This window comes from Hesperophylax consimilis, chromosome 11, assembly GCF_061612785.1.
Source record: "Hesperophylax consimilis isolate HC1 chromosome 11, BYU_Hcon_1.0, whole genome shotgun sequence".
Lineage (NCBI taxonomy): Eukaryota > Metazoa > Arthropoda > Insecta > Trichoptera > Limnephilidae > Hesperophylax > Hesperophylax consimilis.
Genome location: NC_142846.1, coordinates 37,043,729 through 37,069,075, shown reverse-complemented (window position 1 = coordinate 37,069,075; position 25,347 = coordinate 37,043,729). Strand labels below are relative to the sequence as shown.

At 35.0% G+C, this 25,347-nt stretch overlaps 3 protein-coding genes across 3 annotated transcripts; 2 read left to right on the top strand and 1 right to left on the bottom strand.

Moving 5' to 3' along the window:
* Window positions 1-6,134: 6,134 nt before the first annotated feature.
* On the top strand, window positions 6,135-16,130 carry Sod1 (Superoxide dismutase 1). Its single transcript, XM_089637480.1, has 5 exons — window positions 6,135-6,265; window positions 6,497-6,656; window positions 7,247-7,297; window positions 7,963-8,166; window positions 15,506-16,130. The coding sequence occupies exons 2-5, from the start codon at window positions 6,591-6,593 to the stop codon at window positions 15,647-15,649; spliced, it is 465 nt and encodes a 154-aa protein (XP_089493606.1). The 5' UTR covers window positions 6,135-6,265; window positions 6,497-6,590; the 3' UTR covers window positions 15,650-16,130.
* A 1,393-nt stretch (window positions 16,131-17,523) lies between these two features.
* On the bottom strand, window positions 17,524-19,101 carry LOC149420104 (uncharacterized). Its single transcript, XM_089637479.1, has one exon. It carries the CDS (start codon window positions 18,925-18,927, stop codon window positions 18,139-18,141), a length of 789 nt encoding a protein of 262 aa, XP_089493605.1. The 5' UTR covers window positions 18,928-19,101; the 3' UTR covers window positions 17,524-18,138.
* Window positions 19,102-19,746: 645 nt separating this feature from the next.
* Window positions 19,747-24,338, top strand: mgr (prefoldin subunit mgr). Its single transcript, XM_089637170.1, has 4 exons — window positions 19,747-19,968; window positions 20,220-20,462; window positions 21,022-21,176; window positions 22,939-24,338. The coding sequence occupies exons 1-4, from the start codon at window positions 19,891-19,893 to the stop codon at window positions 23,027-23,029; spliced, it is 567 nt and encodes a 188-aa protein (XP_089493296.1). The 5' UTR covers window positions 19,747-19,890; the 3' UTR covers window positions 23,030-24,338.
* The last annotated feature ends 1,009 nt before the right edge of the window (window positions 24,339-25,347 follow it).

Genomic DNA, 25,347 nt, shown 5'->3' with positions numbered 1-25,347 from the left:
ACATAACTTAACAAAAACAATACAGAGCTGGTAATAATAGGTAATTACAAAATTATAAAAATAGGAACCTGTTCACAATAGTAGTGGGCGTTTTTTGTTATTTAAAAGAACAGATTTTTCCAAAATTAGAAGAATTATTTTTTAAAAAACAGTACTATGAAATAAATATAAACAAATACAATAAAAGAATCAAGAAAAATATACAAATACATAAATAATAGTGTTTTAACTCAAGTCAAAATATGCAGAGTTGGGATTAGTGAAAAAAGATGAAAATAAAGATGAATGAGAAATGAGAACGTGAACAAATGAATACAAATGAAAGTGAAAAAAAATGGTTTATATTTATTATTATGGTCAGATATTAAGGCCATTTTTATAAATAAATTTTGCCAACAAATTGTAAATTTCAGGAGTGTTTAGACTAAGAAGGCAGGGTATACTGGTAGGCAATTTAATATCAAGTTTTACCAATTCATGCATGAAGTTTGGAAATTGGTCATTGATAGGACACTCAAAAAAATTATGGTCCAGAGTATCCTCTGACCCACAATCACAGTACCGCGAACTGACTATGTGGAACCTGGCAAGATGGCTAAGACAACAAGTGTGACCCAGCCGCATTCGGGTTATGGAAGAAATACATTTTTTAGGCATGGTAGAGTATTTGTGAAACCAGGGCTTAACAGGAATAGAAGGTTGAATTAATGAGTACTTGTGACCTTTTATCAAAGAGATTTTTTTCCATTCAGAAGACCATTGGAGTTGGTACTTAGTTTTTAGAATAGGGAAATGGTCTCTAACCGGAATAGGGATATTACTTAACGGACCATGGGCAGTGGCTTCCTTAGCAATATAATCAGCCATTTCGAACACGACTAGCCGCGAGCGAAAACGGTCTTGTGATGGCAACACTGCACTTCTGGCAGGGACCTATTTACAAGCGATGGAGCCAAATCCTGATGTCATAGATAAATATATATATATATATATTTTTTTTTTAAAGATTTTTTCTTTAAAAAAAAAAAAAAAAACTTTTATCTCATTATGTTTTTTTTTTGCACTATTATTATGGTCTTTTGTTTTCGTTTATTGTGTATGTATTATCTGACAATATTTCTTTATATTTACTTTATATATATTCTATGTATAATATGGAGCTCGTGGGATTGCACCACCCTCCCCGAGATCTGGAATAAAAATTAAAAAAAAAAAAAAATTCCAGTAATACCGAGGTGTCCCGGTATACAGGCTAGGATCACTGATGCATGAACCAGTGACATGGAATGCAGTAGTAGATAGTTGATTTATGTGCAGTAGGTCCCTGAACGAGCAGATTAGAGAGTCGCGTCGCTACTCGAATTGAGTGGGGATGCGCTTATTTTTTGTAGTGAGCTAAGCGAGTCTGAAAGGATGAGTGCATTTTTAATATTTAATGATTTGATGAGTTGAAGAGCTTCTATGATAGCTATGCATTAAGCAGAGAAAATGGAGCATTCTTTGGGAAGTTTGTGTGGGAAACACAATTTTCTGTGAGGAACATAGTCATTGGCCCCGCAATGGGAGTTCTGACTGAGTTTGGAACCATCTGTGAAAATTTTGATGTAATTTGGCTAGTTGTGTTCAATAATTTTGTTAAATTCTGCATTATTTAATTGAGTTAAGTTTTTAATGTTTTTTTACTTATTCCTATAAATTGTTGGACCTTCGGATAGAAAGTAAGGCTTTCATAGGGGCATGAGTATAAGGGAAGAGATTCATCGAGATAGGTGTTTGAAGATAAATCCAGGAAAGAGTTGTAGCAATCATAAAAAAGGGGAGGGGAATGATTTTTCCAAAAGTGATTTGAATTAACCTCATACAGGATTGAAGTATAGGAATCGAGGGATGGGATGTTATTGAACATATTTTGTAAACATATTTTTCTGCTGGGCATCGCCTTCGAGTATGTACTTATTATACAATATTACACAGTCTCCGTAATACATAACCAATAAAACCTTAATGATCAATAAATAAGTTGAGTCGGGTCACGTGTGGGTGGTTTATTTATGGGTCACGTCAACAGTCAGTTTTATATAACGATAATACATGAGTATGAATTAACCAAATAACTTTTGCCATGACGGGGTTGTGTAGTGGTTTATCCTACCCCCTAACTGTCATATGATTGCCTGACTGTATCCACTAATGAAAAATTCTGAAAGTCTATGGAATAAACTTTCAGAGTTTTTCATTGGTGTATAATATAATAAGTAACCTCCGAATGAGAATTGTGCTGTCTATTTATTGGCATATCTATTATCTATTGTTTTTTAGGACCAATTTGTTTCATACAAAAAGCCCTTGGATATCGATCTAGTGAGTGGTTTATTTCTGAGGCTATCTGTATCTCCCTTCGAATATATCGAGGGTATGTTAATGTTAACAACGAAAATAAGAATATTGTGTAATGGGCACGGTTAACTTCAATAAAATAATTTCGTTAGTTTTTCACTCTGTAAAAAATTTATATGACGACCAAATCATGACAAATTCAGTGGTAAAAAACTCACCAATCTTAACCCTAGAATCCTTATCTACGCCAGCGAGGCGTACACAAAATCTTAAATTCTATTTCTCTTGCTAACGGTTGAAGTTAGCGCCTCGTGCTCTTTAACCAACCCAGTGGCCGACGGGAGCTCGCCGATGGTACCTGTATCACTAAAGTAAGTCTAGCCATTTCTGAGTTTTTGAGGTATAGTACGCCTGCGAGACGTATGTTTAGGCTTTGTGTAACTTTTAACTAAGATTATGTGTTTTTACTTTCGTTAATTTTTCGTCCATCTTATGTTTATTTTGGCATCGTTTCAGATACCAACATGTCATGGTCTAATGTATTAAACAATAACGATATTTTGAAAATCTTAGACCAAGAAGATAGTCTTTCTCTGGGAGAATCAGCTTCTGAAGACGAGGACAGCCAGTTTGTGGACGACACTCAAAGAAGATGAGAATAACTATGTAACTGAAGAGGCTTTCCCTTTACCAGAATCTGCTCCCATTGAAGAAGCCGACTCAAAATTGCAGAAGCTGATCTATCATCTGATTCTGCTCATGCTTCGCAATCTGCCAACTCAGGGCGAATTTATCATGTTCCTGGAAATACTCTTCGCAGTAAGAATGCACGCGGGATTTTTGGTCAACTAATAAGGGACATTCATGTCAAAGAACTTCAGCTATGAATAAAGTCCGCACCTCTCGAGGACCAGCTCGAATTACAAATCAAATCTAGTGGGCACTTTCCGATCAAATAGGCGGGAAAACCACGATTAATTGAAGAATTCGAGATCTCGACCTGTTGGCAGTTCTACGTTTCGTTTAGATGACCCTCTGACACTTCTATTGTACAAACCAAATCCTGCAAGTATGTTTTACCGTTTATCTTCTTGTGATGAAAATGCAATAATTAATAATTCAAGTGGCAAACCAGATTTGATTCATTTCTACAACCAAACAAAAGGAAGAGTAAATTTATTTGATCAAATGTGCTCCTCAACGACGTGCAGCCGCAAAACTAATAGATGGTCAATGGGTGTATTCTATGGCATCTCGAACATGGCTTTTGTCAATTCTGCTGTAATTTATGTCCACAACATGATCTAATAAACTCTCAAAACATAAAATAATTCATTAAACAACTCAGTACAGATTCGGTCAAGCCTTGGATTTAGACTTGAAGCTCCGACTTAAAAATATAAGCCAAATTCTCGCAAAACCTATTGATTCAGGCAAAAAAACCAGAGCCCGAAAATCGTAAATACTGCCCTTTTTGCTGCTAAAAAAAAGAGAATGTCGAAATTAGTGTGCTGTAAGTGCAAAAAGTCAATATTTTTTGAGCACAGAGTTGATGTCTGTGTAGATTGCTCTAAAATTATATCTAGTAATAAAAATCATGATTACTTTTAATGTTTGTCCTAAGAATAAGAAATTTATCTTTAAAAAATATATGATTATTTAAAAAAAACATACGTTCAAGTTGATTTTTAAGAAGATGATTGTTTTTATTTGAATATAAGCATAATGTTTTGATTCGTTGTAATAAATACCTGTGATAGTAGTTTTAATTGATAAAACTTTGTTTTGTTATTAGTTTACATACCAACACTAACATTCCATCGAAAAATAGGGCACAAGTAGGTATATTTTGGCCTACTGGCTGTCATTTACATGTGTACGCCTCTGAGACGTATATTAAGGCTTTATGTACCTATGAAATAGATTAGGCTTCTATGGTTAAAAACTTGTATTTTGTGTGTTTCGTGTATTTCGTAAAATGAGTATAATCATAAATGAATTTTCTTATAACACTTTCACTGTCTTCTCGATATTGGCAAATACCCAATAATATTAATAATACCTCCAACTTCTGAAGTTTCCCTTACATTCTGATGGCAACCTGCGACACTAGTGCCTCTTAGCGGCATGAGTTGTGCGCCTTGGTTTTCTCTCGTACATTTTAATGGATTTTATGTGAAATTATACTCTTTATTTGACGTTAATAAATTATAAAATGCGTTTTTTTAAATGAGATATCCCGACCTTAGTGCTTTTTTACTCATAGATTTTAAAAATATATTAAAGCGGCTATTAACTATGCCTTTGATGGTTTTCATACAATGCATCCTTTTCAATACATTTGAACCTTTCCAAAATGATCATATGAGCTTCGTTCTTGGTATCTCGATAATTAAAACCATAAAACATTGCAAAATTAGATTATTTGCAGACGATACATTAATCTATATTTCATGTGAAGAATACATAGATGCAATCAATAAATTAAATGAAGACCTACAAAATATAGCGAAATGGCTGAAATTAAACAAATTAAAACTGAATGTCAACAAAACAAAATATATGGAAATAGGCAACAAAACACATAACACAGAGTTAAAATTGACAATTAATGGCGAAAAAATTGAAAAAGTAAATGAAATTAAGTACCTGGGTGTGATACTAGATTCAAAACTAACTTTCGCAGCAAATTTTGAATATGTGCTAAAAAAGGTATCTAAAAAAGTCAATTTTCTTAGAAGATTAAGAAATAAACTAAATGGAAACACTACAGAGCTGATTTATAAAACTATAGTTGCTCCACATTTAGATTATTGCTCTACTGTGTTGTATTTGGCCAATGAAGGAAACTTGAACAAGCTAGATGTTATACAAAATAGAGCTATGAGATGTATACTAGGAAAAGGAAAATACGCAAGCATAGATCAAATGAGAGAACAGCTAAATTGGATTTCTATAAAAAAGAGACTATTATTTAATGTGTTAATTTTTGTACATAAAATCATGAACAACCAAATGCCAAAATATTTTAAGGATGAAATTGTTTTTAATAGAGATGTTCATAATTACGAAACCAGAAATGTAAATAGGATTAGATTGCCACATATGAAAAAAACAAAATCACAGAACTGCCTAATGTACAAAGGACTAAAAATGTATGATGAAATGCCTGAAAGTCTGAAGAATGAAGGAAGAATGAATGTATTTAAAAAGAAATGTTATATTTATTGTAAAAATATGTAAAATTACAAAATGAAATATGATCTTGTTTATATTAGTTTATATTCAAATGTATAAACTAACTCAATAAATAATAAAAAAAAAAAAAAAAAAATCTCTATCAGAGTACATCTTGCATGTATCTCACAAACAAGTTAAATCTTCATTTAATGTTAAAAAGTCCGTCAAAATTTCAAGGTCATTTTATTTATTTTTATTAAACAAATATTAACAAACATTAACAACTACGCACCACGGCTCTCTAGGCAGACTGATTTAATTCAACTGCTCAACCACGCTACAGTCGAATTAACTTGATTTGTGGTTGGGTGGACCACCGTCCGGTGATGGTCCGCTGTATGGATGTTCTGGCGGTACAACCGTTCAACTTAATAGCCACGCCCCTCCACACTAGTCTAGTGGTTTATTTATGTCCGTACGGTTCAACCTTACGTTTAACTTAACAAGATTGATATAATCGCTCAACCAAATTGAATGGTCTGTAGCGCCCATAGCGTGTAATTGCGCCTAATGAATAGAATAAAAAAAGAAAAACACAAACCCAAACCATAGACAATTCTAGAAACTTCATTCTTCATTATTAATTACATATTTGAAAAGGCCGGAAAAAAATCTGAAGAAAATATATTACAGAGGTGCCTGCTAATTTGTCTATAATTATCGTGATAAAATCACTGCTTTGAAGCAAGTAAAGTACAAGTACTTTTCACCTTGTGTTATCAACATTCGAAGAGCTGTGATAATTTATTTTAAATATAATAGAGTGCAAATGCAGTACGTACGATACTGTCAATTATGCTGTCAATATTAAAGCACGTACATTAGTGTGGTGTATGATCAATGATTATTAGTTGATCTTTGAACGCTGTTGTGCCGGCTGTACATATATATTCATTACAATTTTATTTTTCCTCTACAGGCTGGTCTTATCACCTATTCACCTCTTTCGCATTTCGCAAGTCATTCATCGTCGATCCTCGAAGTAAAACGCGCAGAACTACCTTCTACAAAACATGGTTACTAAAGCAGTTTGCGTTCTGAAGGGTGATGTTTCCGGCACTATTTTCTTTGAACAGGAGGTAAGTTTTACTTTATTACGCAATTAATTATTATGTATTTATTAATGCGATCATTCGAACTAATAATCAGTTTATTTATTACGGTTTGAATCATATTTGATTGAATTTAAAGTTTCCGTTTGACACTGGATTAGTGTAGGTTTGATTCATGCTGTCATTACAAAACTACAATAAATTGCCCAATTACATTAATTAGCATAAATGAACTGCTCATTGACGTACGTATTACAAGAAAATATCATGACTTTTGACGTTCAAGGTCATCGTTACATTATTTTCCATGATTTCTTTCATAATAGAAACATACTGTGACCTTACTTGTCAGGATTTCAACAAAATGAATCACCTTGACAGAAAATGATTTGCTGCAATACTGAATGTTTATTTATTTGAATTAACATTATATAAATAAATAGTAACCCATGTGTGCAGAGTAAATATTGAAAACCACTTATATATAAATATATATAGGTATATATTTTTTTTGTGGTCCTTATATTTTTTTGAGATAACTGTAAAATTACAGACAATATGACACAAGTACCAATTATCTCTTTATCAGTGTGTTAATTATTGTTTTCTTTTTACAGAGTGCTGGTAAACCTGTGGTAGTGACGGGATCAGTGGAGGGGTTAACTAAGGTATCTTATTATTTTTAATCATCACTGTTAGGTTAAGAATTATTTTTAGTATCATCATAAACAACATGTAGTTTTCCTACCACTGTTATTCTGTTTAAACTATATTCGAGCTATGACATAGCCTCTACATACTCGGATATGCATTGTATTAGTATATCAGTTTTATATTTAATATCTTTCTCTAATTGACTTCCTGCTGGATAGAGCTATAAATTTGTTGCCTTAAATTATCATCGTTTAAAGCCCCACGTTGTTCAAACACCCCTATGTAATATGCAAATTTCTCTGCTTGGAGAAACTCTACAGATTGAAACGGCAATATTATTCCGTTATCAATAGAGTCCCTGATAGGGGAGATAAATCACAGAATATCCTAAAACAACAATAATGACTAGAACGTGGTGACTGGTCAAATGGTCAGCGAGACCAATAATTACTGAATGTGTTAAGAGTAAGATAACCTAGCCCGTCGGTATTTAAAGCTTGGCATTCAAATCGAGGCCTGTGGCAGTTATTAAATACTGAATTTGACATACTAATACGGGTGAATTATAGAACTTAATTTTGAGCTTTCAACTGTTAAAATAACGCCAGATTACTGAGAGTACTTTCATAACAAAATTCAATAATGTTATGAAAATTAATATGTAATACCATTTTTACAGGGTAACCATGGTTTCCACGTGCATGAGTTTGGGGACAACACCAACGGTTGCACGTCGGCTGGGCCCCATTTCAACCCCTTCAAGAAGACCCACGGAGCACCGGATGCGGCTGAGCGCCACGCCGGGGATCTCGGAAATGTGGTCGCATCGGAGGACAAAGGTGTCACCAAGGTCGACATTAAGGACTCCCAGATTTCTTTGCAGGTATTATTTATTTATGGGTGGAAGTGAAGAGTATGTTAAATTAATAATCAAATTACTCAGGGAAAATACGAAGTAATATTAACAAACGAATAGGTAACAATGAAACTGTCTTATAGGTATTGTATACTTAATATTTAGTGTTGTATCCTTAACCTTTCCTTTACGGTGCTATAAAATCCCTCGTGCTGCGGGCTGTGTACGAGTACACAGGGTACATATTTACAATTTTTAAGTTGGATAAAAATTAATAATTTATATTAATTAATTCTGTAAATCATTTTATTAACAGTACATGTGGACACATGAGCGTAATTAAAATGTAATATATTAGTGTTGAAAACAAGGAAAATACATTGGCGACTGATTAAACTTCCATTACACCCGGCTACTACTGACAAGCGCGCATCGTGGCACAGTGACCAAAAACTGCACACAGGCATACATAATATAAAGTGTGTGCCAGAATGTTTTTCGTAATTTAATTACTGTTAAATTACAGAGCAGTTTTTGAATTTTTATTTATGGAAAACAACCATTTGCACCGTCGCTTCTTCACATTCATTTAACCGGGAATCGCTCGCTGAAGCATTTCTCTTGGAATTGCATTGATTTTGTCTGTGAATCCTCGTATTAAAGTTGGGTGGTAACGGGTTGAAAACTTTACCTTTTAAGTAGCCCCAAATCTGGACTCCTCGGTGGCCAGTTGATGTCTCCGTGGCGACTAATTACTCTTTCAGGGAATAAATCATGAAGAGTAGCTAACGAGTCATTTGTTAAGTGGGAAGTGGCTCCATCTTGATGGAACAATGTGGTGCGGTTGTAGCCAATCTGATTTTGCATTTCTGAAGCCAAAAAAATCTAGACCATATTGCAATATCGATCGGTATGAAAAAAATTCTGGTACACCCGTTATTAACTAATTATTCTCAAAAATTTTGAAAAAATTCTTTTTTCTGTTGCGTTCGATAAATACTTAACCCTTCAAGCCGCTGGCATGTTGACAGTTACATTTCTTAACCTTTTCTATGCGTCATTAATTTGTATCACTTCGTTCACACGCGGGGCTATTTATCATCAATCTAATTTATGACTTTAAACAATAATCACGCATGGATTTTAAAATTTGTTTTAAAAAATACGTCGCTTATGTCTTGAATTATCTTTTCAAGTATAAATAAACAATCCGAACATCAATGAGACTTGATAAAAATTCGAAGTATATAATATTCGTAATCTGATACGGTATACCCGGGCGGCCATGTTTATATTTCAAAGATAACGATACACATGCTTATAAACATACCGGAGTAGAGCTCTTCAACTGTGGTGCGATGTAAGTGGTTGATTTATGGGTGCGATGTCGCGTTTGACTGGATACATGAAATATTGACACACTTAAAAAGGTTCATATAATAAAAAATAACTACACTTAAATTTACAAAAATAATGAAATAATTTTTCTGTTATTATGTCACCGTAAATATGTATCACTTAATATATTTTTTTATCGTGATAAATTTTGAAACAGTTCTCAACGCATAACGGCACATTGCACTCTAAGCACATAAATTTAGTAAGTTTTCTGACTTTGGGCTTCAGTGTTGAAGTGGCACAGACACGACACCTTCGACGAGGGTTTGTGTTTTTTGCTGAAGGGGGAACTTTAATGGGCATGTGTTTGGAAACAATTTTCGATGATAAACGCATCGGGTAATCTCTTGATGCTGTGGGACGTAAAATACTCGGCAAAGTTTGTGATATTTCTCTAGTAATTGCTCAATCACAGCCATTTGGAAATCAGCCAAACTGACTTTTTTTGATGTTACAGTTTGGTATATTATGTGAGCATTTAATAAATACAAATCAATTATATGAAATGCAACTTTCCTGTACCATTTGAGTGACTTCCTCATACAACTTAAGTTGCTTAGCATCATATCAGCTTTGTCTACTAGACCCATGTTCTTGTTATAGTCTAGAACACATTGTGGTTTTAAAATGGGCTCTCCTGTCGATCTATTTATTTTTCCCGATGGTCCAACAGAACCATCATGAAGAGTGGTCAGCATGTGGATTTCACGCCTATCGTGCCATTTCAAAGCTAACAACGGTGATTGGTGCTTTGATTGGATTTCCCCTTTCTTCAATTTAACAAAAGGTGCCATGCCTTTCCTGTTTTTCCGAACAGTGCCACAAGCATTAGTTTTTTTTTCGTGTAAATATTTAAATAAATTTGGACTAGTGTACCAGTTGTCGCACCACAAATTATGACCCTTTCCGAAATAATCTGACAAAAGGGTGGTTACAACGCCTCCCGAAATACCAATACCTTGAGTATCATTTTTTTCTGTATCAGAACCAACATAAATTATAAAATCGAGAATGAAACCCGTCATGACGTCACACATCACAAACATTTTTATTCCAAATCGGTGACGTTTAGATGGAATGTATTGCTTGAATAATAGACGGCCTTTGAAAACGATGATGCTTTCGTCAATACATAGATTTTCATGGGGCATCATAGTTAATTTAAAAATATTTCGTGTGTGGTCAACAAGAACACGTATTTTATGCAGTCTATCAGTAGGCGTTTGAATATTACTATCACTAAAGTGGAGCATCTGTAATATTATCTGATAACGGTCTCTGGGCATTGTCTTTCCAAATATTGGTGAAAAGATTATGGGGTTCGTACTCCAATGTTCCTCGATAGCTAAGTGTTTGTTCCTAGTCATGGCAAATGTTAACGCAATAAAAACGTACATTTCTGAGACTGTTGTATCAACCCATTTTGTAACTCTCGATTTTGCTGTAAAATCCATCGTCCTAACTTTATATTGATAAAATTGATTTGTTTCATCAACAATTTTTGTCATAATTTCTGTATTCAAAAAATGTTCAAAAAACATAAGTTCGGGCGTGTCTTCAGTTAACCTGGTATCTGGATTGATACCTGATGCGAAATCGTCGAATTCATAAATAATGGGTACGAAAGGGCCGGCAGTCCACAGATTTTCAACCACTTCTTCTCCTTCTTCAATGTTCATTTCGGGTTCAGAATCATGGCTTTCATGTATTTCAGCATCTTCGCAATTATTATCGACGTCACTGTCACTAATTTCAAAATCTGAATCTATTTCTAAAGTAGCACCAAATATTTCTTCGTCATTAAGACCACGACCCGACATTTTGTATTTTGGCAATAAAAATACTTTCAAAAATTGATAAAACGTCAAACTTGTACAACTTTACACTTGATTTTTCACTAAAAAAAAGTTTTAACCACGTATCTTTATTTGAAAATAATCTAACACTGACGAAATTTTATATTTCTTCAATAGTTTGAATGAATTTATGTAACTGAACTTATTTTAAAATATGATAAATCAGATGAATGTACACTGTAATTAAAAAAGTTCATATCCACGAAAAAGCAAACAATAATTCGATAAAACAATGTAATCTACACGGCGAGCGTCTCTGTTTGAGAATCTTATAAAATGCGCCTGCGCAATAACGTGTGTAAAGACGCGGGAAGAATTCAAACTGATTCATTTTTCGCTCTGAGTTGGAAGATCCCTTCAAATCTTTGTATCGATGATTAGGATACGTATTATGGATAAATATCGTAAGATGTCAGTAGTGTAAAGATGTGAGATTTTTTAAGAGTATAAGTTTTACCGTGCTCAAGCATGTTTCATACCCATAACGCCGAAGAAACTTTGCGTCGCACAGATGTGCCACCCGCGTACAGGGCATGTACAGTGCGTCGCAGGCGTGCGTCTCCCGCAGAGAAAAGGTTAAAGATGCTGTCAGAAAGTCGGAGAATGTGTGTGCATTTCCGCTTCTCGATAAAATCCAAATAAATGGGAAATTTACATTCTTCTCGCATCTTCTTGGCACACCCCGGATCCTCTTACATCTTTATGCATTTTCTCTCCTCTTCTGGGACAGACCGCCGCACCACTCACGCCCTTCCTAACCTCCATTCACACTGTGTCTCAAGCTTCTTTTCAAGTTATAGTGGCTAAGTACTCATACATCGACATAAGCACCCGATCGTGCCAAGTCTCCCCCGGGCGTCCCTAAATACCGTTTCCACTACTTTCCGGGTCGCATACTCTGCTAGTACTCCCCTCCTCGCCCATCTGATCCTCATGCACAAATCATTCCAGACAAAATGATTTGGCCGAAGGACTGAAAAACATAATTAGTGGGAACCAACCATGCAGAAACGGACATGAACTATCTAGGAACATCTAGCGACCCACTGGTTATTTACCACTGAGTCGACTCCTAAATGTTTGATGTATATACAAATCATCTAAAACAAAAACAAAATGTTTAAAAATATTACTTATTTTATTTTTAGAATACAACTCGGTTGAAGAGGTCTCATAAATGTTTGAACTAATGGTCCTTAACACTTGGCACTTGCTGTATATACAATCTTCCAGAACCTTCATTAACTTTCTGAAACCTTCCAGACTCACCGAGACAGTCTGTGGGTGGGTCCATTCTGAAATGATCTGAAGCATTCGCAGCCTTCCCATAACAAAGCACATTTTCGTTACCCACTCCAGAAGCATGGGTGGGAACCCATGCTCAGCCACCCCCGTCAAACTCTCTTTCTTTATATATGACACCAAGGGCTATCTACCACAAACTCTCTTACTTTATATATGACACCAAGGGCTATCTACCACAATAAACACTGTTGGGTGGCAGTGGCTGGTTGTGGAGAAAATCAGGCGGGTTGGGAAACTGCGGGTTTCTTTTTATAATACATTTTAGATTATTTTATCCAATAAATAAATGTATTATTGAGGAACACCCAAAATATGAACTCTGGGTTTAACAGATCCACAGAGATATCGAATTAATTAGAGATAGAGTTTGGTAGGCTGCAGTACATTATTTTACAAATTTTTCTTCCTTAATTTTGAGGTGCCCTTTTACGACTGAAATAAAAAAACAGCACTATACAAATTGTCCAAGTTAATTTTTAAGTTAAGTTTTTTTTAGTTATTATTCTTTTTTTTTTATACTTCTGATTTTATGTCCGGGTTAAATCTTCCCCACAGGAAAAACTAAACCCTTCCACACACTTTTCCACAAATGATCATCTAGTCAATCAACATTATGCAAGTGCATTTTATAAGCAAAATAAATACAAAACAATACAAGAACAACACGTCAAATCACCAGAGATCACAAATGGGAAAATAATTCACCGACTCCAGATATTTTCATATCAGAGGGTTCGGCTCGGTAGAACTCCTAACAGGGCCTATAAATCCTACTGATCCCTCAACATAAATATTTAAAAAATCTTTTGTTATCCTACATGCAGAGGCGGCTCGTGACAGAATTTGCCAGCAGTGCATTTCACAAATAATGGTAACATGTAAAATAGGAAAATAAAGTTATTTAAAAGGAACTACATACCCAGTACAAATAATTCATTTGTAGAGAAAATCCATTCGTCGCTCTTTCATTTGAGAAAATTCTTCAATTACAAGATTATCAAAGTCTGGTATAGACGAGATCAAACTTTTTTCGATGCTCATCATTGATAAAGCATTGAGACGATCTTAGGACATTACAGTATTCCTCAGAAATGTTTTTACACGTTTCAACGTAGAAAAATACCTTTCGCACTCGACAGTTGTCATCGGAATAGTACAAATTATTTTTAACAGTTTCACTATTTCACTAAAATACTCCACCAAGTTACACTTGTAAAATAATTGTAAAATTGATATTGCTCCGTCAGCATTCGCAAAATCATCTCTAGTTTGTTGGGATTAAATGAACTTCGGTTACTTTTGATAAAATCAATGTTAACCGCAATGTTTTCATTAGCACTCATTTTTAAAAAGCTTTTTGCAGAGCAAAACTCGTAAAAACCGTTAAAACGTCGCGTCAATCGCCAATAATGAATACTGTCAAGTTTGCAGATATGTAGATCGCGCCGGTAACGCTTGAATATTATAACATTGTTAATTAGTTCGAATTCTGTCAATCCTAACTAATGCATTCCAAACGTTTTACGCATGTTTAAGGTTTTTGATATATATCAGGATGTTTCGGCGCATGCGCCGATAATGCACCGACCAGCTTCTATCTCCACTGCTCTAACACATCAACAGCCGTTATGGGTCTCTACCTGTCTCGCTCATTTCACGGTTCCGACCTCTAGAGACAGTGCCTATAGAAGGTACATGGCATGTCTCGGGCAAAGCCGAAAATGCACGGGTTGATATATTACACTATTTTTCGCATGCGCGGGAGTCTAGTACAAACTTTGATTGGTAAGAATATTATAATGATCTGGCGTGAATTCTTCGTGAGTGGATATACGAATTTACATTTCTAACGTATATCGATGTTTGGCAGTGCAGTGCACAAATGCACTAAGGCAGGGACCGCCTCTGCCTACATGTATTCAAAATGACCAACTTTTGCATCTTTATATATAAATTTTTTGATAGATCTAATACGCCTAAATTTTTTATGAGAGAGCTAGGTATAATGCCAGTAGCCGAAATAACAAATGGTAATATTTTTATAGTTTGAGAATGCCAAATTCTTTTTATTTCATTTCCTAGATCTGGGTATTTTCTTATTTTTTCATTAACAGATTTTTTAATGTTACAGGAATTAATAAATAGCGACATCAATGATATAAGTTATTTTTTTAATTTTGTCATGTAAAACTATATCGGGTCTATTATGACTAATCGTTCGGTCTGTTAGTATAGTTTTATCATAATATATTTTATAAAATTCGTTTTCTTTGGTTCGTATTCATAATATGGTATTATATTACGGCAGTCAATCAAGTTATGTTTAATTACCAAACTTTGGTGAATTATTTTTAAAACTTGATTGTGCCTAAATGTATACTCGGACAGTGCTAATATAGAACATCCCGATATAATATGTTCTATAGTTTCCGGAAAAGCCAAACATTTTCTACATAAATCATCAATTTGATTTGTATCTTTGATTATTTGTTATTATTATTATTTATTGATTTTATGTTTACTATGAAAATAAACTGAATTACTATATATTCTTCTCATGATGTTACCTTGGGGTTAAATTACATTTGTGTAGGAATCTGTCATAAAATGAATAAAATACATTCAGAAATGTTGTACACACAAAATGACGTACAATAATAATTTTTGTCCGTGCCTAAAGTAAGCTGTGTGTGCGTTGGGATCCAAGGGTCCTATGTAAATTGGCAACATTTTTTTTCTTTCAAGTCTGTATATATCACGCTTCAATGGCTTGTTCAGTGAGTACAATCCTTTATTTTTCTTTCCAGGGAGACCTGAACATCATTGGGCGCACCCTGGTGGTGCATGCGGATCCCGATGACCTCGGCCAAGGCGGCCACGAACTCAGCAAGACCACTGGCAACGCCGGCGCCCGCATCGCCTGCGGAGTCATTGGTCTGCGTCAAGTCTAGACACTCCACCAATTAGTCACCATAGATGATAGAAACAATGGAGATATGCAATGAATCATTATTAATAGAAAACTGCGCACACAACATGTGTCGCCGACATTGTTCACCTATTCTACTGCTGCTCACATCTATGCACACCGCCTTTGATTCTAGCTACATACCAAAAGCATAACTTCCATTGGCCCTCTTGTTTAGTAATCTGTGCAGTTTGGTAGTACCTCGGCTACTATATCTCCCTTTGTTTCTATTATCTATGCTAGTCACGGAATGACTCCCACTGTCGGCTACTTTCCCCTTTTGAAGCTCGTAGCCTCTTTTTTCGAAATATAAAACCATTTATTGCATATTATTGTTGGTATAGGATTTTTTTTAATTTATTTCCATTGTTTTTCATTTTCTAAGGTACATTTTTGGAAACTTTAATTTGTCAATTGTGATGAGAAATATTTTTCCTATGAATAAAAGGTGATATCGTAAAATATTTTTCTTTCTTATTATTGTATTTAATAACCTTCAACACCACCAAACAAATTTTGCAAAAGATTCGTAATAAATTGAATAATATGGAGCTCTGCTGCAACAACATAAATACATTTATTTTAATCGATTTGATTTCCATGTTTTAATTACTAATATACCTAACAAAAGGTGTTGGGGGGTATAGTGCACTAGCATCGGAAGGTTGTTAGTACAAGTAAAAAATATTTTTTTCTTTCTTATTTTAATTCTTATGTAGTAAATATTTACTTAATCGCCACGCTTTTAATAGGCTCAGATAATGGAAAAAACACTTCGTTTTAACTTGATTACTAAAAGAAACAACTATTTTCATCAGGAGAGATGGTAAAAGACGCATTAAAATTCTATTTTTATTCAATCAAAGTTCCAAATTTCCCCTAAAAAACAATCTTGATGCGAAAGTTTCATTTCAATTTAAAAATTTAAATTGTTATTTACACATTGTTTTTATGTAACTTAAAAGTGATACCTAATTACAAAGCTCACTGTAATACATATAAATATGCTTGTTATTTAATTCCACCAATAAACAAAATAAAAAAAACCTCTATTACAGATTATCATGACAGTTTAAGGAGAAATAATCCCTTTGCCAGTTCACGCTGAAATTAATTTAAGGGTTCAGTCACTGATCGGCCAAAGGGTCCAATTAGTGAAAGTGGCAGATTATTATAGTGCATACATACAAAATATGCTAAAAAATAAAAATAAGCAAACACCGCTATCGATCTTTCATCAAATTTTAAGTATAAAGTTAAGGAGTCATGTTTTTACGCTTGCGAGAAGATTTCACTTTACGCTCGCGATATACTCCATCTTACGCTTGCGAGAAGACTCTATTTTAAGCTTACGAAAGGACTCTTTCTAAACTTATTTATGCTTGCGGGAGACTCCGTTTTGTAAACTTATTCAAACAAAAAATGAGGCAGAACAAAACAAACATAAATATATGCAACAGTTGCTAGAATTTACACAACGAGGACTAACCAAAATGTTCTAAAAAACAAAAATTCATCTTCGTGACGTCAGCTACAGCAAACTAGACGGCGGTATAGTAATTGAGCGTCTAAGAGTAAGATAACCCAACCTGTGTGTATACAAACCGGTGAATTGGCGAAGTCTGGCCAAGCGGCGGGATAAGTCGTAGGATCCTAATACGTTCTTTACCAAATTGACTTACTGACAAAATGGCCAATTTCATGATTTGTCTTTCTGTTTCTTAGCCGGTGATACATGAATAAAACAGGCTTGAAGTAAAATAGATTTTTTCATAGGTTTATTTACAAATTCATTGATATAAAATATATTTGTATATTAATACAAAAAGGACATAAAAATGATACATCTAAAAAAATATACACACAAACAGGTTTCGATATTTCCCAGCAATATCGAATTTTAAATGGATGGATTGAATAAAATAATATCTACTTTAGAAATATGTCAAAATTTTAAATAAAAAATGTGAAAATATTTATATTTCCCTTTGGTGCCTTTTCACTGCTTACTTTGTTAAATAAAACATGTGCCATTAAATTAATAATTATTACTAATCAAGTGCGCTGGAAGTTATGAATTGGTAAATATTAACTAACAACAGATGGTAGAAATAATTACGTTAAAAATTTAATATTTAAAGTCATGATTAAGTTGATATAAAAAAAAAACATAATAATAATAGGAATCTTTGTACCACACACATTAGATATTGTAATAAGATTAATGAAATGTTAATACAAAAGCTGCATGAAGCAGCCAACAATATTTCAAAAATGTAAATATTGATTGAAAGTAAAAAAAAATGTTAATTGGCGGTCACAAAATCACTAAACCTAATTTATAAAAATATACTAGATCCCATCAAGCGACACTACTTCATTTTTCCAAACACAAAAGAGCCAGCCCGTGTTAAAAGCAATGCTAATTTTTCTAGTCACCAATACCTTTATAATTAATTAATTTGGTTAAAGTCAGTCATAGTATCTATCCTGGTGCGGGTATGATCTTTGGTGCGGTTTAAACCCAATAGCGGGTGCGAACTGCGGAGGTGGCTGGGGCGGCCGAGAAGTGGTTCCTCGCCACAGCATGGCCAACAGAATATAAAACCCGCCAATTATTTTACTTACAAACTCCATGCAACCCAGCATTACAGGAGTGCTAGCGTTGATAAAGATGGACGCTTCTCGTACCAGCTTAATACTGAAGTCTCCCAAAAAAAAAATCAAACTAAACAAACCAGTAAACAGAGTTGTAATCAGAATAACCAAAAATTTGAAGATCCCGAAAATTGAGTCAATGTTGACACCATTTACGCAAAGAATAAAGTTTTGTTTCCACGAATGCATCATTCCTTCCAAAGATATCTGGATATCTTCCACGGAAACTTGCTTTGGCTTCTCATACTTAACGTCGGGAAAGGAACGCAAGCTTTTGAGAGTAAATGTTAATTCTTTGTCGGTGAATGTGACAGACGTGATTTGAAACCAGTGACATCCTAGTGGAATGTCTTTTAGGGTGACCCATAGAGATGGCACCGGAGAAGACGAATAGGAGGTAAAAACATTTGGAGACAATGATCCACAGGTTTCACTGGCGAGTGCTAGATCTGCTGCCAGTTCAGTTTCTTCTGGTGATAGCCAAATAACGTCACGATATCCCTGGTACTCGTCCACTAGTCGTCGTTCCATATAGTGGCCGCAAAAAGCGCGTTTTTTCAATCGTTTTTCAACATTTCGTCGCTGGGTAGTAGCAGAGTCCATTATATCTTCAAAGGCGGACTTTGTTCACAAAAATGTGTCCTCGTAGTTTGTATACAGACTGTATATTGTTATTGTCCTTTCCATGAGTTAAAATAGTTCTTAAGTTGTGGTTAACTGTAGTTCGACTATTTTCGGCAAAGATTTTGACATTTGACAGTGACAGATTTTAATAAAATAAAATCCATAAATGAACCACTCACTAGATCAATATCTTCGGGTTTTTAGTACTGAGCCCATGGGTCCTAATGTTTGCCATAGATAAAAGTCTGTTACTGAAAAATATACGTCACTACTACACATACTCACCATCGACTAGGATAGAAACTATAAAAAAGGCGTAACCATAGACAATATAATTCTCATTCGGAGCCAACCCATTGGCTAGCCTAAAATCGGCCAATGACAGCGGCCTATAAACATGCATGAAGTTCGTATTGGTTTGTGGAAAATATACGTCACAAGTCACCCATAGAGATTACCGTGTCTTTTTTTCTGACCCACTTTTTTCTCGGAGTTATACCCCCCATAAAATCAAAAACTCAGATTATTGTGGACAATGTCCATAGAAAACAAATTAAGTGAGTCCCGAAAAAAGGGACCGCTCAATCTGGCTCGATCCCGGCTCGCAACTATATATATTTTAAGATGTTTTTTTAAATGTATTTTAATTCAAATATCACCACAACTTAAATCGAGTTATCTTTCCTTAAATAATTTAGTTAATAAATCGAAAATATAATACATTTTTCAGCGTGTGTGGGTGTCTTTTTCACATTGTACAAAACTCCACCATCTATTATCTATTTTACGAACCTTAAAATGCATAGAAAATAAAAAAAAATATTACACATGGTGCTTCTCCATTTAGATTTTTTGCATTTAATTTCATTTTGTGATTTAAAGGAGTGTAAATAGTTTGATTTCTTCAAAATAATATTTTTCAGTATCCATATTTTCTAAAAAATGGCAAACGAAGTAGCAGAAACTTCTAACAAAGAGGAGGTCAAGTCTTACGCCGGCATACCTCAGGCTGATTTCATCGTAAGTCGAAGAATATAATTTTTAGCATCAATATACCAAATATAATAACCAACGTAATGGTTTTTTAATATTTAAAATGTTTATTCAATAAAGCATGCCAAAGATTATTTGTCTAAGACCATTGTAGGCCACGAATTATAGGCTAGGATTTTGATTCGTTCTGCTTATTTGTCGTGGGTGAACCCCACCTTCATTCTGTTTACAAAACTAGAGCTATTTCGATATCTACATGTTGTTATTTGCGGTTGCAGGAAGATGTAGATGCCTTCATGGCTCTGACAGACAACAGCGATGGAGTGGACAAGGTACTTAAGAGATTAGATGAACAACACAGCAAGTACAAGTTCATGGAGTATAATCTGCTGTCCAAGAGGAAAAGATTGAATCAGCAGATTCCGGACCTCGCCAGGTCGCTGGATATGATCAAGCTGCTAAAACAACAGAAAGAAGAACTCCACACGCAGTTCTTGCTCAATGAGCAAGTGTTTGTAAAGGTAAAGAAATATAATATAGGTAAACTTTTAACTACAACTGCCGTTTTTAACCGTTGAGTCATCTGACAACTCACAATGAACATCTCTTATGAGAATTGTCAGAATCAGTGGCGGTTCGGTAATATATTACCCATTAATATTATCGAATTTCACGAGGACTGGTTGTCTTTATATTATGTAACTCATCATACCAGTGTAATGCGACCTACACCGCAGAGTACAATAATACGCTAGTGATTTAGAGGTGGGGCTGGCCTCAGAGAGCCATTAATTTTATGTAGGCAGAGGAGAGTCGGAAAGTCCCAAGGAATCGAAAGGAACGATAGTCGACATGTTCGCGTGTTGTTTAGTTTGAGGCGCTCCTCAAAAATGAACACTTCTGAAGTAGATCTGATGGATAAATAGCCTGTATTTAATTGCATTTTTACCTAGTAGTAGAAAAAAGAAATAATTATCACGCATATGCAAAATAAGAGGAAAAAAATCTTTTTCATGACCACGTTATTTGGTAGTGATTTGAAAGGTTTTATTTATCTGACCGTTGTTTTTATATTTTCAGGCCACTGTTCCTCCAACAGAAACTGTTTGCCTGTGGCTCGGAGCCAATGTGATGCTGGAATATTCATTGGATGACGCTGAGAAATTATTAGACACCAATATGACCAATGCCAATAGAAATCTGGGCTATGTTGAACATGACCTTGATTACCTGAGGTAATATTCTTCTTTCAGTTCTTATTTCTACTGATAAAGTTTTGGTAATTACGCAAGAATAAGAACATGTTGCCATCAATTGTACGCTGTTATTAATTTAGCGCAGCAGAGCAGGTGGACTGGGTTTTTTCCCACGAGGTAGGCGACATATTACGCTATATGCATCATGGGTAGGTCTATTTGAGCATATCTCTCGCCATATATTACCATTGGTAGTGTTTGGTGAGCGATATGCTGAAATATACCAAGCCACGAAAATATAGCTCGCTTATAGCGTGGTCTGTCACTTGATACTTGTTTTTTTTTTAATATTTATGGCATAGATTCTTTAATCATTAAGTAGACTGCCCGTTTATTGGTATTAATAGGAAGAAATCTTCCCAACACGCCTTCCATTGATATGCTTGGTGTAACTCTAAGTGACCAGCTCAGGTACGGAGGCTCCATCCAAGCCAGAGTCAAGTTAGCCTCTCGGAAGTTGGGCGTACTGAACAGGGCCCACAGATACTTCAATAGTATACAACTGCTGACCCTGTACAATCGCAAGTGCCCCACTGATGGATTTGGCAGCCACCTCTGGTCTGGAGCCCTAAAGTACTTAAAAAAAACCCTCGACTCTGTAGAAACGGGATGATGATAGGATTGATGTTTTCCCTATCTTAACAAACTGATGCAATTTTTAGAGCATAGGTATTGTTCTACCTGTATTACAATGGAAGATGCTCCGAGGAACACGCGCCATTGATACCTTCAGTACCGGTGCATAGTCGGGAAATACGCTAAATGCGCACCTAACATATGTACACGGTTGACATTTGTCTCATGAGAATGTGTTCTTTCAACGACTCGTTCTTGAGTTCAACAGCTCGGCTTCTGTGTTTCCTCCCTCCTTCACTCCTTCCTCTCCTCAAAAAGACCCTCCACACAGCATTCCCAAAGATGACATAGCTCCCTGAGGGAAATTATTTTCCTCAGGTCCTCTTATGTAGAGTTGATGTAAAAAAAAAAAACGCAAAACGCACACCCAACATTTGTACACGGTTGACGTTACTCACGTGAGAACAGGTTGCTTCCACAACTTATTCTTGAGTTCAAAAGCCCAGCTGCGGAACGATCTGCAGGACTCTGTTTCCTCCCTCCTTCAACATGGGTCTCTTTAAGACTCATGTTCACTCCTTCCTCTCCCCAAAAAAATCCTACACACAGCATTCACAAAGATGTCAGGCCCTCATTGAATTTGTTTTCCTCGAGACCTCCTGTGTGGAGTTAATGTAAAAAAAGTTTGCATTATAAACATCAGAGCTTAGTAAATGTGAAACTATTTAGTACTCTTTTTAAAATCTATAAACTCTATATTTCTGCAACACAATACCAGTTAACTACTCCATTCTCATACTCTGTTATGGTACGATAAGAATGGAAATACGAAATTATAGAGATCAGATAAAGTGGTGTTGGTGGGACTTATAATTATTGCCTTCTCACTCCTTACCTAACTTCTCAAAAAACATTGATAACCATTTGGAATCGACTGTAGCCCTTACAATCATGTTATCTCTCTCCTTAAGTCTCCTTTATTTAATGATTTCGATATAATAATATCAACATCATCCGCTACAGCTCTCGGCCTGCCTCAGGGTCGCTTCCACTGGGGCATCCACTTAGTCATAATTTTTATTCTGCCATCTTGCAGTCAATTTTTCATTGTAGGTCCAAAGATTTTACTATACATAAATGTTTCTAAATTTCTTTTCATTTTCAGAGATCAATTTACGACAACAGAAGTTAACATGGCACGTGTTTATAATTGGGATGTGACAAAAAGGCAGGCGTCTAAAAAAGTTGCCCTTTAATTACTACGCCGAGGAATTTTCAAACCTAACCCCAATCTGCTATTTTCACTCGATCGGACATCGAAAACTTCCAGAAATTACACAACTCTTTGTGGATATGTAACACATAATGTGTATGATGTATCTCATTTGCTACTTAGGTTATAAAAACACTCAAGTTGCATTGTGTTATCTGATTTTTTCTTGTCTGCAGCGTTACTTCCTCTGGTTTGCTTTTCTGTTGGTAACACAAACTGGATTTGTTTTAGAAAAGTTCTTATCTGCATTTTGAACAAATAAGCATTCGAAATGGTGTATTGAACAACATAATGCAAAATGCAGCATAAAACCAATCGTTATTCATAGCCGTATTATATTTCATTTTACATTACCGTCAAATCCAGGAATAAATCTCTGGACGTATTGAAACATCTCCAACAGTTGATTAATTTTTATAATGGTATATTGTTATTGTATCATAATATTATATTGTCCTGGTTGCTTTTATATTTACCATTAAATGAACAATGTCCCTTATCAACATTTTTATTCTTGAACATAATAATTATTGTTATTTGCAAATACATAATATGTACAGAAGAAGTTCTGCTCCAAATTTTTATCCTTATTTATTGTTTAATAAACATTACTATTGAATAATCTCCTCCCTCATAGTGTAAATTTTTTTTCTATAATGTATGTAAGTTAAGATCCACTAACATTTGAATTTAAAGAGAAAAAAATTGAGGAGAAAATTTTCATGAGCTTGAACTAATTACTTTTATATCTGCATTTTTTACGAAAAATTATCCTAATTTATTTTTGCTTTTGTAAAATTTCTCAAGCGCGCTCTACACTCGCGGCGCGAACGGCCGCGAAGGCCGCGAGTGTGGATCTTGTTCACGCCTTCGCAATCTTCGCATTCGCGCTTCGCGCCATTCCCCGATTTTTGTCGGTTTTTTGGCCCGCGACAAAGGGTTTGCGGCGAACAAGACTGAAGCTTTGCGAGTGTGGATGGACACAGTTCACGCGCGGATCGCGGCGTATATTCACGGCGTGAATTCACGACTTCGCGCGCGAGTGTAGAGCCAGCTTCAGTAGAATGATTCTATATTTCTCTCACGGCATCTTTACTTTTAGTATTGTGAATTTTTATTAAAAAATAATTATTTATATCAAATAAAGGAAGCTCATCCAAATAAAAAATTGTCTCCATCGCAGGTAATATTATGAATTAAAAGACACCAGTGCTTGCTAAATCTCAAAGTGAAAAATTAGCTTTTAACAATAACCTTCATTGTTCATAATTGCTTGTTTTATAATAAAATAATTATTAACATTTCAATGTTTTAATTTATAAAAATAATTTATCCGCCAATCTCTTCACTTTCATAATTTCCCAAATATTGGGGGCTTCAACAGTACTTTCCTTCAAGAAGGTTACTGCCCAAAGTCCCATTGACTCTGGGGAGTTTGAACATAGGTCACTGCCGCATACATAACTCTTTTTGTCATAAATTGAAAAAAGATAAATATACGCTTGGAGTTTGGGGCTTCAAAACCCAACGGCTGTGTGAGGAAACTGATTGTTTAACCTCCTTAGCCGCACACGTCAGGACTCATAGAACTCACAGGATTTATTTGTAAAAAGAATCTACATTTATTTCAAAACGATTCTAGACCCTCCAATGTCCCTGCATGCACGATTCTTAGTACGAAATAATGTATGCATACTTACATTAATAGTAACACAAAATAAAGACACATAGATATGTTCGCCTGGTGGTTTGGCATCTAAAATGAAATGAAGAAAGAAAACAATATTTACGCAGTCAACAACAAAAAAATTACCATCAAACGAGGGAACAACCAATTCGGACAGTAAAAATATTACATTAATGTGCAACTATTGTTTGATACTACGACGCATTCATCATCTAGGCCAGGGGTCGGCAGACCGCAGTTCTTTTCGTAAGCATTTGCGGTTCTTTAACTCTAGCTTCACCTCTTGTCCACAGCCTCATTAGAAGAGTATAATATACGGCCGCCAAACAAACTCAAACGGCACGATTGCAATGCATATTCAATGAGTGACGTTCAATTCCTAGATGGGACCGAATCTTTTCTGTTTCAGATTTTCGTTTGAGTAGCTAATATAGTCTTCAAGGATCAAAACAAAAAAAATTATTCACCACAATTTTTTTTTTTCATGAAAAAATAAATAAAACCTAGATGTCATCAACATTATTCCCGAAAATTTTCATCAACGGTATTGGATCTAATGTTAATAGATAGTACAAATATTATTCAACACTGTCATAGAACATATTGTTTTAGCA